The sequence below is a fragment of the Saccostrea echinata genome, unplaced genomic scaffold, assembly GCF_033153115.1.
Source record: "Saccostrea echinata isolate AGI-Se365-2 ecotype Australia unplaced genomic scaffold, CSIRO_AGI_Sech_v1 ptg000033l, whole genome shotgun sequence".
Lineage (NCBI taxonomy): Eukaryota > Metazoa > Mollusca > Bivalvia > Ostreida > Ostreidae > Saccostrea > Saccostrea echinata.
The window spans coordinates 31,862,197-31,887,838 of record NW_026889782.1 but is presented as its reverse complement, the minus strand read 5'-3'; the positions used below and the strand labels follow the sequence as shown (position 1 = coordinate 31,887,838).

Below are 25,642 nucleotides of genomic sequence, written 5' to 3'. Positions count from 1 at the left end.
ATCTGTGTACATCAACTTTTATTTACAATTTTTCACATTTGTTCTATTGGCATGTGGTGACATTGAGGTCAATCCGGGCCCTGTTATTGAAAATGTCCTTGACATTCTACACCTTAATATCCGAAGTACTCGACACAAACTAGGTCATTTAAGGACATACGCAACGTACCTTACCTACTGATAATTTTTCAAGATATTCTTAATTTAAAATTATATTACCATTAGATGTTTGCACACAAAAAATCAGCATGCATTACCAGGGGTTTTGAATAGATATCAAATGATGAAAATTCTTGTATTATTCAAAGAAAAATATACAAAAAATACTAAACATATATTCTAGATATTTTTTCATCCAAATTTGTTTTAGAAGAGGTGTACAGCACCATATATAGACATTAAAAAGAGTTGCACACAGGCCCTTCTAGTATTGGAACTCTTCAACTCCAGGGGAAAAGACAATAAAGTTCAAACTATGTTGCGTATGTCCTTAAACTCTTTCGTTCACGACTTCGATATTTTATGTTTTACCGAAACCCATCTTGACAATACCGTAAATAATGATGACTTACATTTGGATGGATTTTGTAATATAATAAGAAAAGATAGGAACTGTTTCGGGGGAGGTGTCATGATTTATTTCTCTAATCAAATACGTGTTATTAGACGCCATGATTTTGAACCCTCTGACATTGAATGTATATGTATCGAAATTGATAACCATACCTCTAAAATCTTTTTATGTTGTGTATATCGTCCTCCGAACTCTGATAGTGGTTTTTTGGACCAAAATTTCATGATGTATTGACAAAATGAGTGAAAAATCGGATAAAATAGTTTTAGTCGGTGATATTAATGTTGATCTCCTTAATACTCCACAAACACATATCATATATGAAATTATTTCAATACACAACCTTGTTAATAATATCATCGAACCGACAAGAATTACGCACACGTCGAGCACGCTCCTTGACCCAATTCTCACTTCTGTTGACATTCAAGTTCGTGAATCGGGTACATTAGTAATGGACTCTTCCATAAGTGAATACAGAGCTACATATATATCGCTTTCTTCAAACATAAACTATAATCGATCTTACAAAAGAAAAGTGTGGGCTTATAAAGGAGCTGACTTTGAAAAACTAAATTCTTTAATTGAAAACTGTGATTGGAATAAGAACTTAAACGAGGCTCATACAGTACATATAGCATCAGAAAACTTTACTTCTGAATATCTTTCGTGTGTTCGTGAATGTATACCGGAACAAACGGTAACCATACGTCCTCGCGACAAACCATGGTTTGACTCACTTCTAAGGAAAACAATGAGAACTAGGAACCGACTTCGTAAGAAAGCACACAAAACTAAAAAAGATTCCGATTTTGCCGCATACAGAACGATTCGAAATTTGGTAAATAATATGAAAAAATATGCGATATCAAATTACTACGACAATATAGATACATTCTTAGAGTATTCAAGCAAAAATAATAACAAACTATATTGGAAGTTGATGAAGGATGCATTCAACGTGAAATTGTCCGACGAATTCCCACCAGTAGAAATAAATAATGATAACGGTATAAAACATTTTGATTTTTCAGATATCGATAAGATTGAAGCGAAGAAATTCGTATTTTTCTTCTATTTCGACAATTGACGATTCAGATGAAACATTGCCAAACATGTACAATTTGTGTAGTGACACACTCTGTAATATTGTCATTGAGGAACAAGAAGTAATAGATATTATATCAATTCTTCCCGTGAACAAAGCCATAGGTCCTGACTGTATTAGTCACAAAATGTTAAAATCTACTCTTTATACAGTTGCTAAACCACTTACATTGTTGTTTAACAGGTCTTTATCGGAAAAAACGTTTCCAGCTTTTTGGAAAATCGCTCATGTTATCCCCCTGTTTAAAAAAGATGATCCCTCTTTAGTTTCTAATTATAGACCTGTATCGTTACTATCTTGTGTTAGCAAAATTATGGAGAGAATTATTTTCAAACACATGTACAATTATTTTCATTGTAATAATTTGTTTTATCGATATCAGGCAGGATTTTAACCAGGTCATTCAACTGTGTATCAATTACTAGAAACATATAGTATTGTTCAAAATATTGATGAAGGCAAATCATGTTGTATGGTTTTCTGCGATCTTTCAAAAGCTTTTGACAGAGTATGGCACAAGGGGCTTCTTTTAAAATTACAAACTTACGGTATATCAGGTGATCTTCTTCAATTGTTTTCTAGTTATTTGTATAAAAGGTCACAAAAAGTAATGTATAAGGATCTGTTATCATCAAAACTAGATATTTTTGCAGGTGTATCCCAAGGTTCTGTTTTAGGTCCACTTTTATTTTTGATATATGTAAATGATGTTGCTGTAAATGTTATCAATGTGTAGACTTTTTGCTGATGATAATTCGCTTCAAAAATCTTCATACAATATACTTGATATTGAATATAATTTGAATCATGATTCACATATTCTGGAACTTTGGTCAAATCAGTGGCTTCTAAAATTCAACCCTTCCAAAACAAAAGTTATTTTTTTCAACAAGAAAAAAAATTCTGTAATGCCTAAATTATTTTTTAAAGGCGACAGACTGGAGTGTGTTATAGTTCATCGTCACTTAGGTCTATTGTTGTCACAAAACCTTAGCTGGTCAGAATACATTGATAGCACTGTAAACAATGCTTATAAAAACTTGGGCTTTTAAAAAACTTAAGTTTAAAATTGGTAGGATACGCCTTTCAAAATTATATGTCACATTTATCAGACCATCGCTCGAATACGCTTCTATTGTTCGGGATGGCTGCTCAAACATTGATGCCGAAAAGCTTGAAAGAGTTCAACTATCTGCAGCTAGGATTGTTACAGGACTTCCAATTTTTGTGTCAAGAGAAATACTGTACCCTGAAACTGGCTGGGAAACGTTGAAATTTAGGCGCTATGTCGCAAAAATGACTAATATGTACAAAATTCATCATGATTGTGTACCTGAATACTTGAATGATATTGTTCCACACAGGCGTGAAAAAATATCAAAATATAATACCCGTAATAAAGAACAATACACTGCTCCAAGATGCAGATTAGAATTATATAAAGAGGTCTTTTATACCCGACGCTGTGAAACAGTGGAATTTATTAAAGATAGAAACAAGAGAAGCTATCTCACTCAATGCATTTCGTAAAAACTACAGAAGTAAAAAATCCCCCAATCCATTTTTCATTTGGCAAACGTTATACAAATATAATCCATCTAAACTTAGACATAATTGTATACATAAACGAAATATTATTAATAGTCCTTTATGTTCATGTGGAAAGTATGAAGATGTTAATCATTTCTTTTTTGCCTGTAGAAATTACCCAAACGCTAGGAATAATCTTTTTAACCGCCTATTTTTACTTGACGAATTGGTCACTATTGACACAAATTTGTTATTATGGGGTAATGTAAATTTGTACGAAAGCCCAGAAGGCTCATTCGAGATTCGAGTTTCAAAATACGAGATTCGAAATTCGAGATTCGAGATTCAAGATCCAAAATAACCAATCAAAAGGCGGATTCAATATTTGATTACTCTCCTTTATTAAGTTTTTACTATCAAGAAATCACTGAATATATTGATAACAAATGGGTTATTTGCATAATTAATAATGCAAGAAAAAATGTTATATGTATCAAAACAAATACAAATGAATTTTAGGTAACGTTTTGTAAAATATATATAAAATCTTATTTTCCTCATTAAACAAAACAAGAGATACATATATAGAATATTATATGGTCTTATCGTTGACTTGCGAAATTAGATTGCATGTCGATAAATTATTTAATATGCACATTGATAAGGGAGGAACATATTAGTGATATGAATTGCTGAGGATCGTCTTTACACTGCACAGAAATTAAATTAAGGATACATTTCATTTCATGTAAGGGTGAATTTTTGCAGTTAGGCTGATCAACTATTTGATATGGAATAAAATAAATTCCAGTCTGTATTGTTAAATGATTTTTAATTAATTCAAGTATTCAAAGCCTTAATTGAAAAACAGTTTTTATGTATTTCTTATATTGGGAAACAGTGGCGTATATTCCCTTCTGCTTATGTGTAAACTAATGTGAGGTCACATATTTCACCTAAAGCGCATTATTGCCGAATTGCGGATAGGCAAGGAGGGAGTCGCCCCCTCTCAATAGAAGGGGAGGGGGGATCGGAGGCTCACTTTCTGCGATCTTGGAGACATCTATCATTGTCATTTTTCCAGTGAATATAATGATAAATCATTTAAACATATTTTTATGATACAGAAATTAAAATCTTCATGACCACTTGTAATAAAATTGAGAAATTTTAAAATCCTTACACAGTGCATGGAAATTATGGAAACTTCTTTACTGAATAATCTAAATATAATTTTTAAAATGTTTTATGTTTGACTCCCTACTAACCCAAACATATTAGTAGACTCCTGTTGACGTCATTTTTAATAGTCTGATATCGACTTCAGGGTAACATTTCAATTTTAGATTTAACCAGCTATGAAAAACAAAAGTTTTGTATACTGTAAAAATTGGATAGGCAAAAAAAAGCGGATTGCTAAAAGTACTATTATTCCATTTGATGAAAATATATTCTAGTAACTTGTAAATGAATAAAAATAATATAAGAATAAAATAAACAACATAGCCATAGGACCCTGGGCACGTGTCTCCCCCCCCCCCCCACACACACACACACACACACATTCCCCTTATATTTTTTACCGATATAATTTACTATAGAAAACATAGCAACTTTGTCCTTATGTCCTTTCAAAAATAACGTCTAATAACCGTGATAACCCCTTTTTTTTGTTTTTGTTTTTTTTTGGGGGGGGGGGTTACAGTGATTTTTTTTTTATTTTATTATTTCCTACGGGCCTGAACAAAGAGAAATCATAATTTTTTTAAGCATGTATATTTCAGCCATCCGTACATGTACTTATCGGACTGTCTCTTGGTTTCACAAACTTGGTCACTGGTCACTTTCTTACACCTTGTCACAAACTATATCCTCTTTGAAACCCGTATTACTAATTATTATTAATCGTTAGTCACTTGTTTTATTGCACACTTGAAACCCGTATTAGTCACTGGTCACTTTCTAATACCTTGTTACAAACTATATCCTCTTTGAAACCGGTAGTTCTATTTATCATTAATCGGTAGTCACTTGTTTAATTGCACACTAAAAATTCTCATCGACTACAATACGCCCCTTCCCCCTACTTTTGCTCTTTGAATCCGATTAACAATATTTATTATTATATGACATCGAACATGTAAACAAAGTAGATAATACGATATAGATATTCTTGACATAAATCTATTATAATATCTAAGAAGTTATAATATAAATTTAAGCATATTTTGCAGACCAAATACCCAATATTTTTTCTAATTTCGTTCTGATATATATAGCACTCTTTCTTGCATTGTAATATAATCAAATGACCTCTTCGGTTTGAATGTATTCAATGATTTCTTGAAGGTCAAAACTTAGCAAAGGGGAGTAATTGAATCTTAAAGTCTTTTGATTGGTTAGTTTGGATTTCGAATCTCGTATTTCGAAACTCGAATCTCGAATGAACCTTCTGGGCTTTCGTAAAATTTGCCTTTACAAACTAATACAAATATTTTTGCTGCTGTGCATAAATTTATTACGAAAGCCCAGAAGGCTCATTCGAGATTCGAGTTTCGAAATACGAAATTCGAGATTCGAAATTCGAGTTTCGAGATTCAAGATCCAAACTAACCAATCAAAAGGCGGTTTAAGATTCAATTACTCCCCTTTGCTAAGTTTTGAGCTTCAAGAAATTGTTGAATATATATTCAAACTGAAGAGGTTATTTGATTATATTACAATGCAAGAAAGAGTGTTATATATATCAGAACGAAATTAGAAAAAAGATTGGGTTTTTGGTCTGCAAAGTATGCTTTAATTTATATAAAAATTTCTTAGATATTATAATAGATTTATATCAAGAATATCTATAGCGTATTATCTAGTTTGTATACAGGTTTGAGGTCATAATAATAAATATTGTTAATCGGATTCAAAGAGCAAAGGGGGGGGGGGGGGGGCTTATTGTAGTCGATGAGAATTAATAATGTGCAATTAAACAAGTGACTAGCGAAAAGTAATACAGGTTTCAAAGTGGATATACTTTGTGACAAGGTATTAGAAAGTGACCAGTGACCAATACGGGTTTCAAAGTGGATTTAGTTTGTGACAAGGTATATTAGAAAGTGACCAGTGACTAAGTTTGTGAGACCAAGAGACTGCCCCTTAGGTACGGATGGCTGAAATATGTATGCTTAATAAAGATAATGATTTCTCTTTCTTCAAGCCTGTAGGAAATAATAAAAATATAATGTAAAGACCCCCCCCCCCCGAAAAAAACAGAGGTTATCACGGTTATAAGACGTTATTTTTGAAAGGACACAAGCATAAAGTTGCTATGTTTTCTATAGTATTTTATATCGGTAAAAATAGAAGGGGAATGTGTGTGTGTGGGGGGGGGGGGGGGGGAGACACGTGTCCAGGGTCCTATGGCTATGTTGTTTTTTATTACAACGGTAGACAACTGTTCGGTTATCAACATTCAGTGTCAATCTTGCGATGCATGGGCAGAATAATTATATATTCGATAATTATTGATAAGGAAACCGCTCGGGTCTCGCAAGATACATAACCAATCAATACACAAGTTTCAATACATGATATAATGGCCATAGAGAAAAAAAAAGATATAAAAGTGTTTAATAAAGATAAAAAATTTATTATTTTAACAAAGCAATGGAACCTCTATACACCTTTAGGACTCCTAAAGGAGTTCATATTAAAATTATTTAGTTCGTGTGTGCCTTTCTAGTGTACACAGGAAATCTTGAAAGACATCGTAGTAGAGATAAAGAAAAGTCGCGTTCGCTTTTTTAATGGTGTATATTCCATATAGGCAGTAAGCCTGTAGCCTACACATCATTTTATTGATGAAAAAAAAAAATTATGTATACATGTATTTGGTTGAAAAATGGGAGAAAGTTGATCATAATTCTTATTCGTTTACCAGTTACTAGAATATTTTTTCATCAAATGCAATAAAAGTATTTTTAGCAATCCACACTTTTATGCCTATCCAATTTTTACAGTATACAAAACTTTAGATTTTTATAGTTGGTTAAATCTAGAATTGAAATGTAATCTTGAAGTCGAGAACAGACTATTAAAAATGACAGCAACAGGAGTCTACGATTAGGACAGGGAATAGAAATTAGGAAATATGTTTGGAATAGTAGGAAGTCAAACGTAAAACATTTCAAAAATTATATTTAGATTATTCAGTAAAGAAGTTTCCAATATTTCCGAGAACTGTGTAAGGATTTTAAAATTTCTCAATTTTATTAAGAGTGGTCATGAAGATTTTAATTTCTGTATCATTAAGATATGTTTAAATTGTTAATAATTATATTCACTGGAGAAATGACAATGATGAATGTATCCAAGATCGCAGAAAGTGGTCCTCCGACCCGACACCCCCCCCCCCTATTGAGAGTGGGCGACTCCCTCCTTGCCTATCCAAAATTCGGCAATGATGCGCTTTTGGTAAAATCTTTGACTACACATTAGCAGAAGGGAATATACACGACTGTTCCCTAACAGGAGAAATACATACAAATTAAGTTTTTAATTACTTATCTTGGTCTAAGGCTTTGAATACTTGAATTAATTAAAAATTATATATATAATAAAAACTGTAATTTTATTTTATTTCCTATCAAATAGTAGATCAGTCTAACTGCACAAATGCGCCTTTAAATTTAATTAAATGTATCCTTAATTAAATAACTGTGCAGTGTAAAGACGATCCCTAGAATTTCTTCATCATAAATGTCCTTATTAAATAATTTATCGACCTACTAATTTCGCAATTCAACGATAAGACCATATAATATTTTATATACGTATCTATTGTTTTGTTTAATGAGGAAAATAAGATTTTATATAGATTTTTCAAAACGTTACCCCAAAATTCATTTGTATTTGTTTTGATACATATAACATTTTTTCTTGCATTTTTATGAAAGCAAATGACCCATTTGTTATAAATATATTCAGTGATTTCTTAATAGTAAAAACTTAATAAAGGGGAGTAATCAAATATTGAATCCGTCTTCTTATTGGTTAGTTTGGATCTTGAATCTCGAAACTCGAATTTTGAATCTCGAATTTTGAATCTTGTATTTCGAAACTCGAATCTCGAATGAGCCTTCTGGGCTTTTGTAATTTATTGATGAAACCTGTAGATTTTAAATTTGTTATGTTATTGAACAGATATTTCACTTGTATCACTTTTTAAATTTATAGTTCTGTGTACTATTTCAATTGCATGACATATAGTTATATATTTAAGGAGAGGAACTAGTAAGTTGTAAGAACTTGTTTTCAATCCTTTTGATTTAGTCAATAAAATATGTTCAAAACCAAAACTTTAAATCCTATAAGTATCTTTGACGGAACCGTGAATTGAGAGAAAAGAGTTATACTATTTTATTTGCATATTAGTAAAACGATAAATTAAATATATGTAAACGGTACTGTGTTTACAGAACATGCAGTCTTTTTTGGCGGGTTATGAAGGGGACAAACTTGATGTATTTTCTAACTTAAAATAACTTTTGAATTGCAATCCACGACCAATTAAGTAAATTTCAATTAAATATGTCGAGATCATCCAATTGTTTTCTTATGACGATATTCAAATATTATTGGATTAATTTTAATTATGATAATTTATTTTCTAAAATAAAAAAAAATGACTTTCAAAAATCAACCTCATTATGCACAATTTGTGCAATGTTTAAAAGATAAGTCGTCAATGTTTTTTACAATGTTTTTTTTTTCTTTTTTAAATAAGTATAATACGACAAACAATTTGCATTTATTTTGTTTAAAATTCTTTTATTCACAGATAAAGATCTTCAGCAGAAGATAGGTAACGTATTTTTATATTTTTGCATTGAAAATAAGTATTGGTATGTGATACTCATCTTAATTATTTCTATGTTCTGAAATATAAAAAAAAAACTCCATACATCCATTTTATTCATCAAATGTTTATGCAGGACAGAAATTTTAATTACATTTACTCCTTTTAACAGGTAAAACCAGAAAAATATTGAAAGATTTTAAAGAGAATATAAGTGATGTGTTTGTAAAGACACGAGCACATAAGACTGTTTTGAGTAAAATTAAAAAACAAAGGTATTGCATAGTTAAAGGAAATCCGGGGGATGGAAAAACTACCACTGCTAAACACATCTTACTAGAACTAGAACAGGAAGGAATGTATCCAATAGAGATATATACGATAAAAGATATTGAAACTTTACCGATGTGCTCTAAAATAGCTATTTTTATAGATAACATATTTGGTGAGAACGGTTTGCTAGAAGATGAATTGCATGATTTTAAGGTTCGAGAAACCATGATCAAAGCTACAGTATCGAACGATGAGGGAAATGGCAACATATTAATCACAACGATTAGGAATGACGTATACAAAGAATGTGCAAACATTCTTAGACACAATGACTTTCTAAATTCCTCCGTAATTGATATATCTGATACAGAAAACCAAATAAAAGGAGAAGAGTTTCAGGAATTTGTGAAGAAATATAGATTACAACACCTAAATCCATATATGGAAAAGATAGACATTCAACATTTTGGATGTTCAGTCGGAATTCCACAATGTTTCAGATTACTGCAAAACAAAATAGATAGTAATACTAATGATGTGCGTGAACTCTTCGTTAATCCTTTAAATTATCTACAGAGCGAAATTGAAAAAAGAATGCAAAAGAAGGAGCCTAAAACAGCTGTATTGATTTACATTCTTTTGTGTGGAGGAAACATCAGTAAAGACACATTGTGGAATGTCCACAAGGACATGGCAAGGAAATATAAAGCCATGAGTATAATACGAATGAAAGAAGATGGCGACTCACTTCAGAAATTTCACAGTTCTATTGGGTCGTTTGATGGTATATATATGATATATGATGATATTGAACAGACTTATAGATTTTCGCACAGTTCTGTTCAACAAAGCCTTTTTCATTATCTCTGGCAATATCATCCAAAAGAGATAATTTCTGAGTGCGATCCATCGTTATTTGTACCTTTAACTGCTTCAAACACGACCCAAAATGCTGAAGCAATAGAGGTCGAAATGTTTCCATTACTGGTAGAGAGAATTAAAGTACTGATTACAGAAATCAAAACTATGTCTGCATTTAAATCAATATCTTTGATGAAACTCTGGTCAAACAATGAATTTATAGAGAATTTCATGAAGAATAAGAAGTGTGTAAAAGCAATGATAGAGTGTGTTGACGAAAGAGAAGATTCTATGTTGGTTCATTTCTCAAAAGTGGGTAATGCAAAAATTGTTGGCTTTTTGCTGCACTATTCATCAGAAAAAGAAATATATAAATCATTAAACAAGGCTTGCAATTACAATTATATCGATGTTGTGGACCTTATTCTAGAAAAAACAAATGTTATATATGATCTCAGAACATGTTTTTATGCTGTACAAAGTGGAAATATTGATATGCTTTTCCGTTTTACAGACAATGTAGATCTAAAACAAACAGAGTTTTCAAATCATCCAGGATGGTCCTTTCTGAGAGGGGGTTTGCTTCATGAAATCTGTTTCTTTGGCCAAAATCAATTAATTGAACCTGTTCTTAGGCGTTGTTCGATCGTTCGTGATGTTAAAAATGAACAAGGTGGGAATGCTCTTCATTTTGTTGCATTTGCGGGACAAAAAGATTCCTTTAAAATGTTGATAAACAGTGGGTCTGACCTATACGCTAGATCTCATCATGGTTCTACTGTTCTTCATTACGCTTGTCAAAATGGTAAGTTAGATATGGTTAAATATATCTGTGAGACCTATCCTAATTTATTGAAAAAGACCTTTGATGACTATGAAGGGCACACTTCTCTTCACTGGGCAGCACAATCGGGGAACATTGAGTTATATGAATACCTTTTAGAGAAAGGTGTTATAGTATCAATTACCAAAGGTCAGGATTCACCGCTAAAATTTGCTTGTAGAAGTGGACAAATTCAAATGTGTAATTATCTAGTCCTAAATCATCCAAAATTACTTAATATTTCTGACAAAAATGGACTCACTGTTTTACATGACGCAGCCTGGGGAGGAAATATTGACGTCTTCAAGTTTCTGCTAGACAAAGGATTAGATGTTAAAAGTAGAACAATTAAAGGTAAAACAGTCCTACACCATTGCTGTATGAATGGAAAGTTAGAAATGTGTAAGTACTTGGTCAACAAACACTCTGAACTAATAGAAATCAGTGACAATGATGGACGTACAGTTCTACATGGCGCAGCCTGGGGAGGAAATGTTGATGTTTTCCAGTTTCTAATAGAAAAAGGCTTAGACTTTAAAAGTACAACAAATAAAGGTAAAACAGTTCTACACCAGAGTTGTATGAATGGTAAGTTAGAAATGTGTAAGTACTTGGTCAACAAACACTCTGAACTAATAGAAATCAGTGACAATGATGGACGTACAGTTCTACATGGCGCAGCCTGGGGAGGAAATGTTGATGTTTTCCAGTTTCTAATAGAAAAAGGCTTAGACTTTAAAAGTACAACAAATAAAGGTAAAACAGTTCTACACCTGAGTTGTATGAATGGTGAGTTAGAAATGTGTAAGTACTTGGTCAACAAACACTCTGAACTAATAGAAATCAGTGACAATGATGGACGTACAGTTCTACATGACGCAGCCTGGGGAGGAAATGTTGATGTTTTCAGGCTTCTGATAGAAAAAGGCTTAGACTTTAAAAGTACAACAAATGAGGGTAAAACAGTTCTACACCAGAGTTGTATGAATGGTAAGTTAGAAATGTGTAAGTACTTGGTCAACAAACACTCTGAACTAATAGAAATCAGTGACAATGACGCGGAAACTGCGTTGCATGACGCAGCCTGGGGAGGAAATGTTGATGTTTTCCAGTTTCTGATAGAAAAAGGCTTAGACTTTAAAAGTACAACAAATGAGGGTAAAACAGTTCTACACCTGAGTTGTATGAATGGTGAGTTAGAAATGTGTAAGTACTTGGTCAACAAACACTCTGAACTAATAGAAATCAGTGACAATGATGGACGTACAGTTCTACATGACGCAGCCTGGGGAGGAAATGTTGATGCTTTCCAGTTTCTGATAGAAAAAGGCTTAGACTTTCAAAGTACAACAAATAAAGGTAAAACAGTTCTACACCAGAGTTGTATGAATGGTAAGTTAGAAATGTGTAAGTACTTGGTCAACAAACACTCTGAACTAATAGAAATCAGTGACGATGACGAGGAAACTGCGTTGCATGACGCAGCCTTGGGAGGAAATGTTGATGTTTTCAAGCTTCTGATAGAAAAAGGCTTAGACTTTAAAAGTACAACAAATAAAGGTAAAACAGTTCTACACCAGAGTTGTATGAATGGTAAGTTAGAAATGTGTAAGTACTTGGTCAACAAACACTCTGAACTAATAGAAATCAGTGACGATGTTGGACGTACAGTTCTACATGGCGCAGCCTGGGGAGGAAATGTCAATGTTTTCAAGCTTCTGATAGAAAAAGGCTTAGACTTTAAAAGTACAACAAATAAAGGTAAAACAGTTCTACACCAGAGTTGTATGAATGGTAAGTTAGAAATGTGTAAGTACTTGGTCAACAAACACTCTGAACTAATAGAAATCAGTGACGATGACGAGGAAACTGCGTTGCATGACGCAGCCTGGGGAGGAAATGTTGATGTTTTCAAGCTTCTGATAGAAAAAGGCTTAGACTTTAAAAGTACAACAAATAAAGGTAAAACAGTTCTACACCTGAGTTGTATGAATGGTAAATTAGCAATGTCAATGTTTTTACTTAGCCATTGCCCTCATTTTCTTAATATGAAAAATATTGACAATGAAAATGCACTACCTGATGCAGCATGGGGAGGAGATGTTGATCTGTTCAAATTCCTGATAGAAAAAGGTCTAGACATCAATTCTTCATCCAGATATGGTAAGTCTATGCTACACTGGAGTTGTAGGAATGGCAAGTTAGAGATGTCTAAATATTTAGTTTCCAAATATCCTGATTTGTTACGTGCCATTGATTATGATGGTATGAATGTTTTACATGATGCTGCCTTTGGGGGTAGTGTTGAATTGTTTGAGTTCCTGATAGGCAAAGGTTTGGATGTAGACAGTAGAGCTAACAACGGAAAGACGGTATTAGCCTGGTGTTGTAGAAAAGGTAAGCAAGCAATGTTTAAATACTTGAACAAAAAGTATCCTCACTTTCTTCATTTGAAGGATGATGATGATGAAAATGTGATACATGACGCAGCCTTTGGAGGTAATGTGGATCTATTTAAATTTCTGATGGAAGAAGGTTTTGATGTAAAAAGTAAAACAAAAGGAAGTAAAACACTCTTACACCAGTCATGTAAGAATGGTGAGTTAGCAATGTGTGAGTACTTGTTCCAAATACACCCCGAATTAGTCAAATGTATTGACAGTGATGGTGGAAATCTTTTACATGATTCAGCTTGGGGAGGTAATGTTGAGGTTTTCAAGTTTGTTTTGGGAAAGGGTTTGGATGTTAACAGTAAAACAAAGAAAGGGAAAACAGTCTTACATCAGTGTTGTATGAATGGTGAAGTGCACATGTGTAAGTATCTGACAAGCCATTACCCTGACTTACTGGAACATATGGACAGTGATGGTGAGTCTGTGTTACATGACGCAGCATTTGGAGGTAATATATATCTCCTTGATTTTCTGATAGACAAAGGCTTAGATGTAAACCGTAAAACTAACAAAGGCAAAACAGTCCTACACAAATGTTGTATGAATGGTAAGGTACAGATGTGTGAGTACTTAGTCAACCATCAGCCACAATTACTGACTGTCCAGGACATTGATGGTGTGAATGCCTTACATGATGCAGCTTATGGAGGTAACACAGAACTCTTTAAGTTTTTGTTGGAGAAAGGTCTAGATGTCCACAGTAAAACTGGTAATGGTCACACGGTCCTACATCGCTGTTGTCACGAGGGTAAGCAAGCAATGTTTGATTACCTGACGGTGATTTTTTCGGATTTATTATATGTTGTGGACAATGAAGGTAACACGGTCCTACACGTCGCTTGTCTCCAAAATCAAACAAAAATGTGTAGCTCTTTGGTTCACAATTTTCCAAATTTACTCGATATTGAAAATAAATATGGGGAGAAAGTTGTTGTGTGTTTAGTGGATGGCAAGCAGTGGTTTAAAATGACAAACGAACAATAGGAAACATACTTTTACTGACAAACTTTATATATGAAATGAATATTTAACAAGTCTAAAGATTTTTGTCCCTTATTCTTTTTTATGAGTGTTCAGATTTTCTTCATCCGAGTACAAGTGTTTCAATCTACTTTTACATTCAGGACCAATATTTCATATGTACTTTTTCATACGAGATCAATATTTCATATGTACTTTTTCAAAGATCATATTTCATATGTACTTTTTTTCCTTCAGGGCCAATATTTCATGAGTATTTTTTTTTCATTCAGGATCAATATTTCATATGTACTTTTTCAAAGATCATATTTCATATGTACTTTTTTCCTTCAGGGCCAATATTTCATGAATATTTTTTTTATTCAGGATCAATATTTCATATGTACATTTTCATTCAAGACTACAGTTTACTTCATACTTTCCCACTGAGAACCAGTGGCTTATATGTACTTAATCAGTGTGTACCAATGTCTTATATAAATTAATATATTGTACAGCGACGCTTAATTTGTACTTATTCATTGAGACTCAATATTTCTGTTGTGTTTTTCATTGAAGGCAAATCTTTTTATTTACTTACTTATTCAGGATTAATATTTTTTATAAAAAATTCTGAAAATCAGAGTATTTTCTGTAAACTTGAATAATTCTGATTAAGGTAGTCCGATCCTCAGGTTCTGAAAATTAGGCATTTAATAATTGAAAATGCTCACAAAAATGTCTCAAAGTAATGTAAATTTACCCACGGTAATTGTTCAAACTTCATCTTTAAAGTTAATCATATTATGTAGGAAAAATTAGTAAATCTCAAATAAAATTTCAGGAAATGCCAATAAAGACACCTACTATGCATTTTCTAATTGGAAATTGATCAAAAACATTTTAGGATAAAAAACTATAGGTATCCAGGCATTTGAAGAAAATTGCATGATTTTCATACTTATACAGTACTTTAGTTTCTTCTGTATACTTCAATTATTTTATAATGCATAATTTATAAAGTGTTTCCTATCTTGCAAAACACCATAAATCATTTCTTACTTCAAATCATGCTAATTAGCATTGGTATCTAAAGCTAAATTAAAGGAAAAGTAGATTTCTTTAATTCTGTGTTTTTAACATACCTTTATAGGATAAAAATATCAACGTTTGAAAAGACTGTTTCTAAAACCTCAAAGAACCTTGAATCACATTCAGCTGCATAAAATGAAAATTGTTGCATGAAAAGATTTCATATTTAAGCTTTATTGTGAGACTTTTTGAGTTAAATAATAAATTAAAGAGTTATCCTTCCAGGCTGAGGATCGGATATCCTTAAAGAATATGACTGAAACTGGCTTTTTGGTCAGTTTTAAATAGATATTACTTATTAAGTATTAGTTGTGTATGTAATTATTAAAGAATTTCTTTGTAGATAACTTACATTTAAAAGGTTTTTTAAGAGTATTTTCTCCTATTGGCTTCATGTATCGAATGTAAATAAATTTGTTTTACTACATTTTTTCCTTATATTTTACAGTGTATCTTGTGTTGTATATAAATAACTAATGCGATGTATTTAACAGATAAAAGTCTTGTATATAACTGATTATTGTGTTTTTTATCAGATAAAGGTGTTGTGTACATAACTCACATGCTCTATATATTGTAGATTAAAGATAAAGGTGATATGAATATAACTGAATCGCGTCTTGTGTACAACTGATTCACGTGTTGTATAAAACTGATAAATGTGTGTTACAAAACTCCTTAATGCGCTGTTTATAGTGGATTGTGGTGCTAAATAAAAATGATTATAAGGGGTTGTAAATAATTGCCTAGTGTGTTATATATAGCCGGTAAAGGTGTGGTATATTAAAGAAATGAATTTAATTTTCAAAAATTCATGGGGCCATGAATTACGACGCTTCACGTCTACATATTTCATGAAGTGCTTTAGCGTGCAGCGTCGTAATTCATGCAACTCAGGAATTTTCAAAAATTATATTTATTTTTCTATATTTATATTGTTAACTGATGAGTCACTTATAAAGGTTATTCCATGAAACTGTCATTGTAAAACAAAACAGTCTGCACATTATTTTTGACACCAAGTACGGTATTATGACGTACCAATAGAGATATTCATGCTCATCCATAGAGTTCATGAGAAAATGGACTGTTTTCCAATTTATGAAAATTTTAAGGAAATTTTATTGAAAAATGTAAATTTAACAGATTAAGGTGTTGTAGAGATGTGATTGATGTATTGTATGTAGCTGATTTAGGAATTGTATATAACAAATTAAGGTGTTGTATGTAACTGATCAAATGTGTACAAATGTATAAAACTGATGATTTTTTCTGATATATTTTCAACTTTTGTTATGTGAAGATGTGTTTCATAAACGTGGCGTAATGTGTGTGTGAACAATCCCAGTGTTCTTAATGTTTCAAATACAATTTTTGGTGTCAAAATAGAAAGGAAGCATTTTCTCTGAATAGCTTGAGAAAATTTTGAGCATTAAAAAGTGTAAGAATATTGCTTTTACATAATTTATATAGTTAAACATAGTTTTGATCATATTTTTGAAGACAAGGGATCATTGTAATCATCCTTTTATCATGAAAACGGATCACGATTAAAGGCAAATTCTTTTATGAATATTTTTTTTTATAAAAATAAAATAAATACACCATAAATTTATGTTATTAATTTTATTTGGCAAACATGAGATGCAACTTTTTTGGTATATATCTTCATTATACAAAATAAGAAAAAGAGTTATTGAATATGTAATGTGTTTGTTACTTATTTTTTTCTTGACTTTTTTTATGCTCTTTGTATTTAAAAATTTTATGACATGAGATGTCAAGTTTTAATGTTTTACATTTTTCTCTTCGGACTCTAGTTTACACAAACAAAATAAAATTTTGTGAAAATTAAAAAAGGAAATAGATGATGCGCATTTGGGATTATTTGATAATCTGTGTACAGTGTATGTATTATATTGTTTTATATAATGCTAATTCATTACATCTTTGAATTCGAATGCGACTTCACCCTAATTCTTTAATGGGTTCAAAGTATAATAACTTCATCAATTTCCACTTTATATAGTTTAACATACTTAATCTAAAATAAATGTATGCCACAAACCTGTTTAAAACGGTGTCAAACAAAAGTAAACAGAGGAATCTGTCAGCATAAAAAAATCAGTTTTTGGTTAAAAGCATCATCGAAATTAGTAAATACTTGTTCGAATGACATTATTTTAATAACGAAAGTTCCAAACAATTTTTCTTTTATAAATATTTGTAAATGGTTGATATCGAAGAAACCTTTTACAATAGAAATGTAATAAAGGAAATGTGTGAACTATGAAAGGTGGGCAAGAGTTAATGCATTTGTAATTTTTTTTAAAGCATAAATAATTTTGATACATTATGATGAAAAAAGAGCTTTTATAATTCTCTTACAAAACCATATTTTTAATTAGACCTTTCCAAAAAGATTCTTTTAAAACAAAAATTTCTATTTGGTAATTTGTAATATTGATGAAATGTGAAATATCGATGTAAGAATTTTCTAAACCTTTAAGATTATAAGAGGGTGGAATTACCTTTATATTTTGCTACTTTATCTATAAAAGAGTGAACTCTGGCATTTCTCTATCATTTGCTTAAAGAATTACTATTTTGTTTTGTCAAACCATACCATTTTTTGCTTTGTTTAAATATTCACCTGATGTAGAAACATGAGATGAGCAATATAATTGATGCATTGTATGAGATAATATATATTGTGTTCTCATCCCTGTCAATGATTATGTTATTATCTGTTAATTATTGTATGCGCAACTCATATTTGTTTATGCACATTCATATCATTATATCGTAAACATAATAAAAGACAATTCACAGTTAAGGTCTACAGTGTTACTTCTTACTTCACTTTATAATATATATATATATATATATATATATCACTAATCACTGTACACTGGGGAAACAGAGAATGTATATATCATTAATCACTGTACACTGGGGAAATAGAGAATGTTTATATTGTGGAAATTAAATTTTACTTTGGCCGAACAGTTTAAAAAGATGTTTATCTTTGTATTTTTGTAAAGATTGTCAAACCGTTCCAGCGTTAAGATTTTCAAATATAAGAGATCATAAAATTGATATTAGAGTAGGCCCATAACCAAATTAAAATCAAAATTTCAGATTGGTATAACTTGAAATAGTTTTAAAATAATAAAAAAAAAAAATCCGATGTGTTTGCATATTTGAAACATACAATGTTTTAAACATGATTGTTCTCTTAAATTCGACATTTTTTTGTATTTGAATATTACATAAACTTAACAACTTTTACACATGTTTGTTCAATAAAACCCAAAGATTAAATCTAAATTTTGACTTAAGTCTGCTTTAATAGTATGCTCTTAGAGCCAGGCATTCCTGGGGAAAATGTGATATAATTGAAAATGTAACATTAGGCTGCGTGAACATTAGCATGGAAATTAATAATGAGTTCACTTATTAAACATGCTTAACATATGCAAGAATATAAACGAAATGCTGCGTTATTATGCCTTCAGTTGATCGGATGTATAAGCAATGTTCTTCATACAGAATATTCAAAGCAGAGACAAAACTGCACGAATTAATGGAGATATAAAATTTACTAAACAAAGAAAGACAACTCTTTAAAATATGGTAACTTTAATATACTATGAAGACTTACAGGTACGTAAAATGCCATATAAAATGTATTTTCTTTAAAAAATCTGAAAAAATACACTTAAACGATGATGATGTACAAATATAAACTAATTGTATTTATAGAAATGTACTTTTGATAAATATATTTGCGGAATCGTCGTTTTAACGTTTTCCGAGACATTTTACCTTACATATAGGAGCAGAGACCTCAAGTTACGGAGGGAAATAATAATGCACAGTTGCTTGTGAGCTTTCCGTTGTCTGTGTAGTGGTTGTAAACTTTTTAACATTTTCATCTTCTTCAGAACCACTCGGCAAATTTCATTTCGTTGGGTAAACTTATTAAATTCTTCAGAACCACCGGGCAACTTGTGGAGAGTACTAGTATCTCGAGTAAAAGGGAATCCATTCTTTTTTTTTTACAAATGAAGATAATCATGAAAAGCAAAGATTGTGTTAGGACATTTAAAAATCTTCTTCTCTAGAACTACAAGTGCTGGGACAAAAAATTGAAAGATATGAATTTCCTTATATTGTGTAGATTTAAGGTTCCATTTTCATTTCATGGCCCAGTGTTAGAGGGAGGGGGGCACAATCAGGGATCAACACAATTCGAATAAACTTGAATCTGCACATCCTTGATTGCTAAGATGATCTAATCATGGTCCTGTTCTTGAGAAAATGTTTATTGCGTGGGCCATGAAAATATATAAGCGAGAATAAACCGGATGCGATGGGATTACCTCAGATTACGTATGCGTCATAATGCTAGACAGTTCGTCCCTAAGACAACTTGCCTTTAGGACAATTCGCCATTTTCAAATTTGAGCTCTCCAATCATTGGCAAACCTCTCTTAAGGTAGTCCACTGCTCAGGTTCTGAAAATCAGCTTTTAAGTAATTAAAAATGTCTCTGATTTCAAAGAGTAACATGAATTTACCCACTTGTAATTCTTCAAAGTTCCTCATTATAACTAATAATATAATATAGGGAAAATTATCAAATCTCAAATATATTTTCAGTAAATGCAAATAAAAGCGCCAGCTATTCAATTTCTAACTGAAAATTGATCAACAAATATATTTTAGGCTTTAAAAAATAAGGTATACAGGCATTGGGGGAAAATGGAATCTTTTTATGCTTATACGGTATAGTTCTTTTATTTACTTCAATTGTTATATAATTCATAATGTAAAAAGCATGTGTTATCATTGCTAGACATCACAAATCACGCCGAATTTCATTTAATGCAAATAAGCATTGCTGACTAATGCTAGATTTCTCTTTTTTTCTTTTATGGGGTACAAATGTCAACTTATTACAAGTCCGTTTCGAAGACTTCAAAGAACCTTGAATCATATTGAAAATCAAAAAATGACAATTGTTCCACGAAAAGATTTCATTTTCAACCTCTTTTTGAATTAAATAATAAATTTAAGAGTAATCCTTCCTGGCTGAGGAAGGGGTATCCTTAAAATATCTACAACACTAGATGAAATCCCGCGCAAGCGCGGGGAATTGAATCTATACCACTACCGACAGAAAAAAATCTAATAATATATATATTGTAGTTTCTACTGACAGCCTACAGGCTTGTAGCAGGAAGAAATATACTTTGTTTAAAATCCCGCATGAAGTAGAAGTACGTCTCCACCCCCACCCCACCCCCTTTGTAAAACTAAAATAACAATTTCATTAATTGACGTTTATTGTGAAACCTGTTATATACTATGTCATGGATATTGTACCTCAGATACTCTTATTTCATTTCCGTCAAGAAATGCACATTTTACTGAGAAATTGATTTTAGGGGGGGGGGGGGGGGGGTAAAAATTCACAGGTACTTGGGTCTTGGTTTATAGATATGTATGCACCTTATTGATATGTAAAAACTGTACCTTACCTCTTTTTTTTAGACATCAATAAGGTACATACATATTTATAATCCAAGACCCAAGTACCTGTGTAAAAAATTAGCTTTTATATATATAACGCCCTATGAATACACTGGCGGATTTAGAAGGGGGCAGCCCCTCTACCGTTTTGTTTCCAAAATATACATAAAATTTAATAAATCAATTTTTTTTGTGTGTGTCCGTGGGCCCCTACCCCGACCCCAAACTGGTCGCCCCCCCCCCCTTTTCAAAATTTCTGGATCCGCCACTGGAATAGGCCGACTATTTGATACAGATGACAGTATTCAGAAAAAAAACTGAAATGTATTGATTATAAAAGCAAAAAATTTTACAGCATAATTGTATTTGAACAATGCCTTATTCATTAATTTTCTCTTCATGTAAGTAGGTTTATTACGAAGTCCAAATTGTACTTCGGGTTCGTTGTCACGATGCTCTCAGTGAGGAATATAAGTTTTACCGATAAATTTATTAGGAAAACCTACTAAATATATGTAATAGTCTTTGGATATATAAATATATTCACAACTTACAGTGTTATCAATGATTTACCATTATTTCAATGACCATTCACACAAAAGCTTTTTTTTTAATGTTAAAGCAGCTATTTTCTTTTTAACATCGGGCTCGATGCTATATGATGTTCTAGAAGCTTCCGTCAATATTACGATCGGTGAATGACGAAAATAATTTGCACATTTTCCTTTTTAATCGGTTATCACAAATTATTTCTTTTATATCATTGAAATCAAGTTTTTATTTAATAATTCAGTATTAAGACGTTTAATGAATTAAATAAACGATTGCTTGTTGCCAGTTTCATTAAAAATTGCCAGTAACTTAGATCCGCCAACCGGAAACGCCACCGTACTCACGTTTTTGCTATTTCATGGCTGTTTATAGAAAATAAAAGTAGACTTTTAATTTAATGTACGATACTTACAATGCGAGTGAAATCTAAATATAGTTTACGGACATCATCTTGTATCTAGTGTATTGTTAGAAGAGTAAGTAAGAACTCTGGTGCACCCATTTCGGAGTTAATTTATTTGCGAAATTTATTTATTTAGAAGTATAGATATTTGTTAATTCATTAGCGTATCCAAGATCCAAATCTATTCTTTTATACATATATCCTTATATGTATATTATATTACTTTGGTTTGTATATGATTTGTAAAATTATTAATTTCGGGGTTTCTATGGTACAAGAATTTTAAAAAGGAGAAAGAATTTAGATGGCTTTACAGCTTGAATTAAAAACTTAATTCAACGATTACGCTTTAAAAGATAAGACAAACTTCACCGGCATCAATTTTTTTGCATCCAGGCTCGTATGACGCAATTTCAGGGAGGGGGTGGAAGGATCTGAAATGTTTGTTGTAAGGAAAATTTCTTGAGGGGGTACGACCGTAAATGAGTTAAGATTTCTAATGTAAAGTTTATACTGCAAAAAAATATTGAGGGCCAGACCTATAAATTACTCTCGTTTTCTATAGTAAAGTATATACTAACAAAATTATTGAGAAGGTGGGTGTGCCCCCCCCCCCGGGGGGGGGGGCGGGGGGGGGGCTACAGGCCTGGCATCAAATGTTATCTTCAACAGAAATGTCTTCTCTTTCAAGTAGAAAAACACTGGTAAAAACTGGACAATATTTAAAAATCTGAACTCGAGCAAAACAGTTCACATGAGGGGCATTTGTGATAAATGGATGACCCCATATAAGGTCAAGGATACATACAGTAAACAATAGATGCCTTGATCAAGTATTGATACCCAGGACGTGCTTCTATCATTCATTATTACATTTTTAGTCATTAGAAGATACGTAACGTTAAATTATAATTAAAATTGTACATGTTTCAAGATAAAAGAACACTTTTTTATAACACATATTTTATTACAACCCAGAACTTCTTTTAGATTTCTGTTAGAAACAGAGGCCTATGGTCCACGTATTGCTGTCCATTTCGAGAGTTAGCAACTTCTTTATTTATCTATGTCCTCTTTTTGAGGATTGTGCATGGGTCTTGGAATAAGGCGAGGCCACAATAAAGAATCAAATATTAAGATGGAATAAATAGGTGAAAAATCTTTAAAACCAAGAACAGAAGTGCAAAGATTACTACTACTAAATGCAAGTATCCCAATGTAGTACTAATTCATATTTGTTCAAGTAATACAAAGAAATATTTTCGAAATTTAAAAAAAAAATGAGATTGCCAGAGCGACACTTCATGTAAAGCATATTGTCATGGAAACAATCTCATATTATGTGGAATCAAGTTTATTCAAAGGAGATGGGTGAACATAGCGTGCACAAAGCCTATAGCTTCAGATATATATACATAGGTAATCAAAGATTACAAAGCTCATCTCGACGAATGTTATCTATAAGTAAGGCAAATTTCACAACATTTTTTCTTCTAGTTAAGGTACATCCCATGATCAATATCCATGCAAGTTTGGTTTAAGTAGGACCTATAGTTACTTGGAAATAGACCAGCTCAAAAATCTTTTAACCTGTTTACTAATCAAGAAAATGTTGATCAGTTCCAACATCCAAAGCAAGTCTGGAAGTTTCATCCTTAAATGCTAGTTTAATCATAATAGGCCATAGCTACTCCAAAAAAAAAAAAAAAAAAAAAAATTACCCTGGTCACTCATCTGGAAAATGTAAGTCAGATTCAGAATCCAAAGAAAGTCTGAAAGTGTTCATCAATAGATACATCATCCATGCTAATTTGGTTAAAATATGGCTAAAATTCACCAATTAGGAAAATCTAGGTCAGATCCAGCATCCGAAGCAGGTTTGATAATGTACATCCCTAGATGCATCATCCATGCAAGTTTGGTCTATGTAGGGCTTATAGTTACTTGGGAATGGACCTGCTCCAAAAACTTTAACCTGGTCACTGATCTGGAAAATCTAGGTCAGATCCAACATCCGAAGCAAGTTTGGTAGTGATCATCCCTAGATGCATCATCCATGCAAGTCTGGTCCAGGTAGGGCTTATAGTTACTTGGAAATGGACATGCTCCAAAAACTTTAACCTGGTCACTCATCTAGAAAATCTAGGTCAGATCCAGCATCCAAAGCAAGTGTGGTAGTGTCCATCCCTAAATGCATCATCCATGCAAGTTTGGTCAAGGTAGAGCTTATAGTTACTTGGGAACGGACCTGCTCCAAAAACTTTTACCTAGTCACTGATTTGGAAAATCTAGGTCAGATCCAGCATCCGAAGCAAGTTTGGTAGTGATCATCCCTAGATGCATCATCCATGCAAGTCTGGTCCAGGTAGGGCTTATAGTTACTTGGAAATGGACATGCTCCAAAAACTTTAACCTGGTCACTCATCTAGAAAATCTAGGTCAGATCCAGCATCCGTGGTATATAGTGTCCATCCCTAGATGCATCATCCATGCAAGTATGGTCCTGACAGGGCTTATAGTTACTTGGGAATGGGACTTGCTCCCAAAACTTTAACCGGGACGCCGACGCTAACGCCTTCGCCGGGGGTATAGCATAAGCTCATCTCTACTTCGTCGAGGTGAGGTTAAAAGCATTTCAATTTGTGAATTTTGTATTTAGAGTAACGTTCTCATTATTGAAGTTTATGAAATTATGATAAACAAAACTTTTCCAAGGAAAAGAGCTAGGTTCACCTTATGCATAAAATGGCCCTGTAGATATACCAATTTATTGAACAACACTTTATGTTCCATTTTAAACATCAAGATAAAGTAGAGACTTAGTGCTTTCATTTCCTATTAAAAATTTTCTTCTTAAAGCCAAGGTCTTGGAAAACAGGCTTATGGAATTGCAATGTTCTTGAATTTTAAGGAAAACAAGTATATTTGAGTACTTTCACAGAAGAGAAATAATATGAGCGCACCCTCTGATCTAAAAAAATAAAGCATGTTTTATAATCCTCAGAAATAGTTCTATCATTTAATAGTTGCAAATTTTAGATCAGAGGTTGCACTTTATATTAAATATCGAAAAATAACTTTAAAAATTGGCCGTTTTTGTAGAATTTTTCAGGATATGAGGAAAATGACGCATTTCACGACGTCATAATGAATTGGCTAGCCAGAAAATTACGTCATTTTTGATAGATACGCAGTCATCAAAGGTCTTAATGATATTTAATGCATTGTCAACTAAAACCAAGCAGTTTCAGTTTTTCTGAAATTCACAGGGCCAAAAAAGGCCCTAAATGAACCTTTTTTCTTTCTCGGCAAAATTTATTCTTTTATTTAAGGAATAATGTGGTATTCCTGTGGTTCGAACCCTAGCAATAAAAATCCTTAGTATCATTTTCTTTCGAGACTAACACGCTAACCACTAGACTACACAAGTCCTGATGAATAGTGGCATTTAAATCATGTTTGTGGTATGACCCTTGACTTAATGGACTTCAAGTATTTCTCGAAAAGATGCGAATATTATGTCATAAAAGTATATTTTTAAGGTGTAGTGGGTCTTTGCTCCATGTTTTCGGAAACCAAAATATGTTTATTTTTATGCAAACTTTGAGGATTAACTTTCAAAGGCATT

The 25,642-nt window shown here is 32.1% G+C and overlaps 1 protein-coding gene across 1 annotated transcript in view; it reads left to right on the top strand.

Annotated features, from left to right (window-relative positions):
* LOC133198422 (uncharacterized) overlaps positions 1–14,488 on the top strand; it is a 35,633-nt gene extending 21,145 nt beyond the window's left edge. Inside the window, exons 6-7 of the mRNA XM_061334517.1 lie at positions 9,043–9,066; positions 9,233–14,488. Of these exons, the coding sequence (XP_061190501.1) occupies positions 9,043–9,066; positions 9,233–14,454 (5,246 nt within the window). The 3' untranslated portion in view covers positions 14,455–14,488. The remainder of the gene's footprint in view (positions 1–9,042; positions 9,067–9,232) is intronic.
* The last annotated feature ends 11,154 nt before the right edge of the window (positions 14,489–25,642 follow it).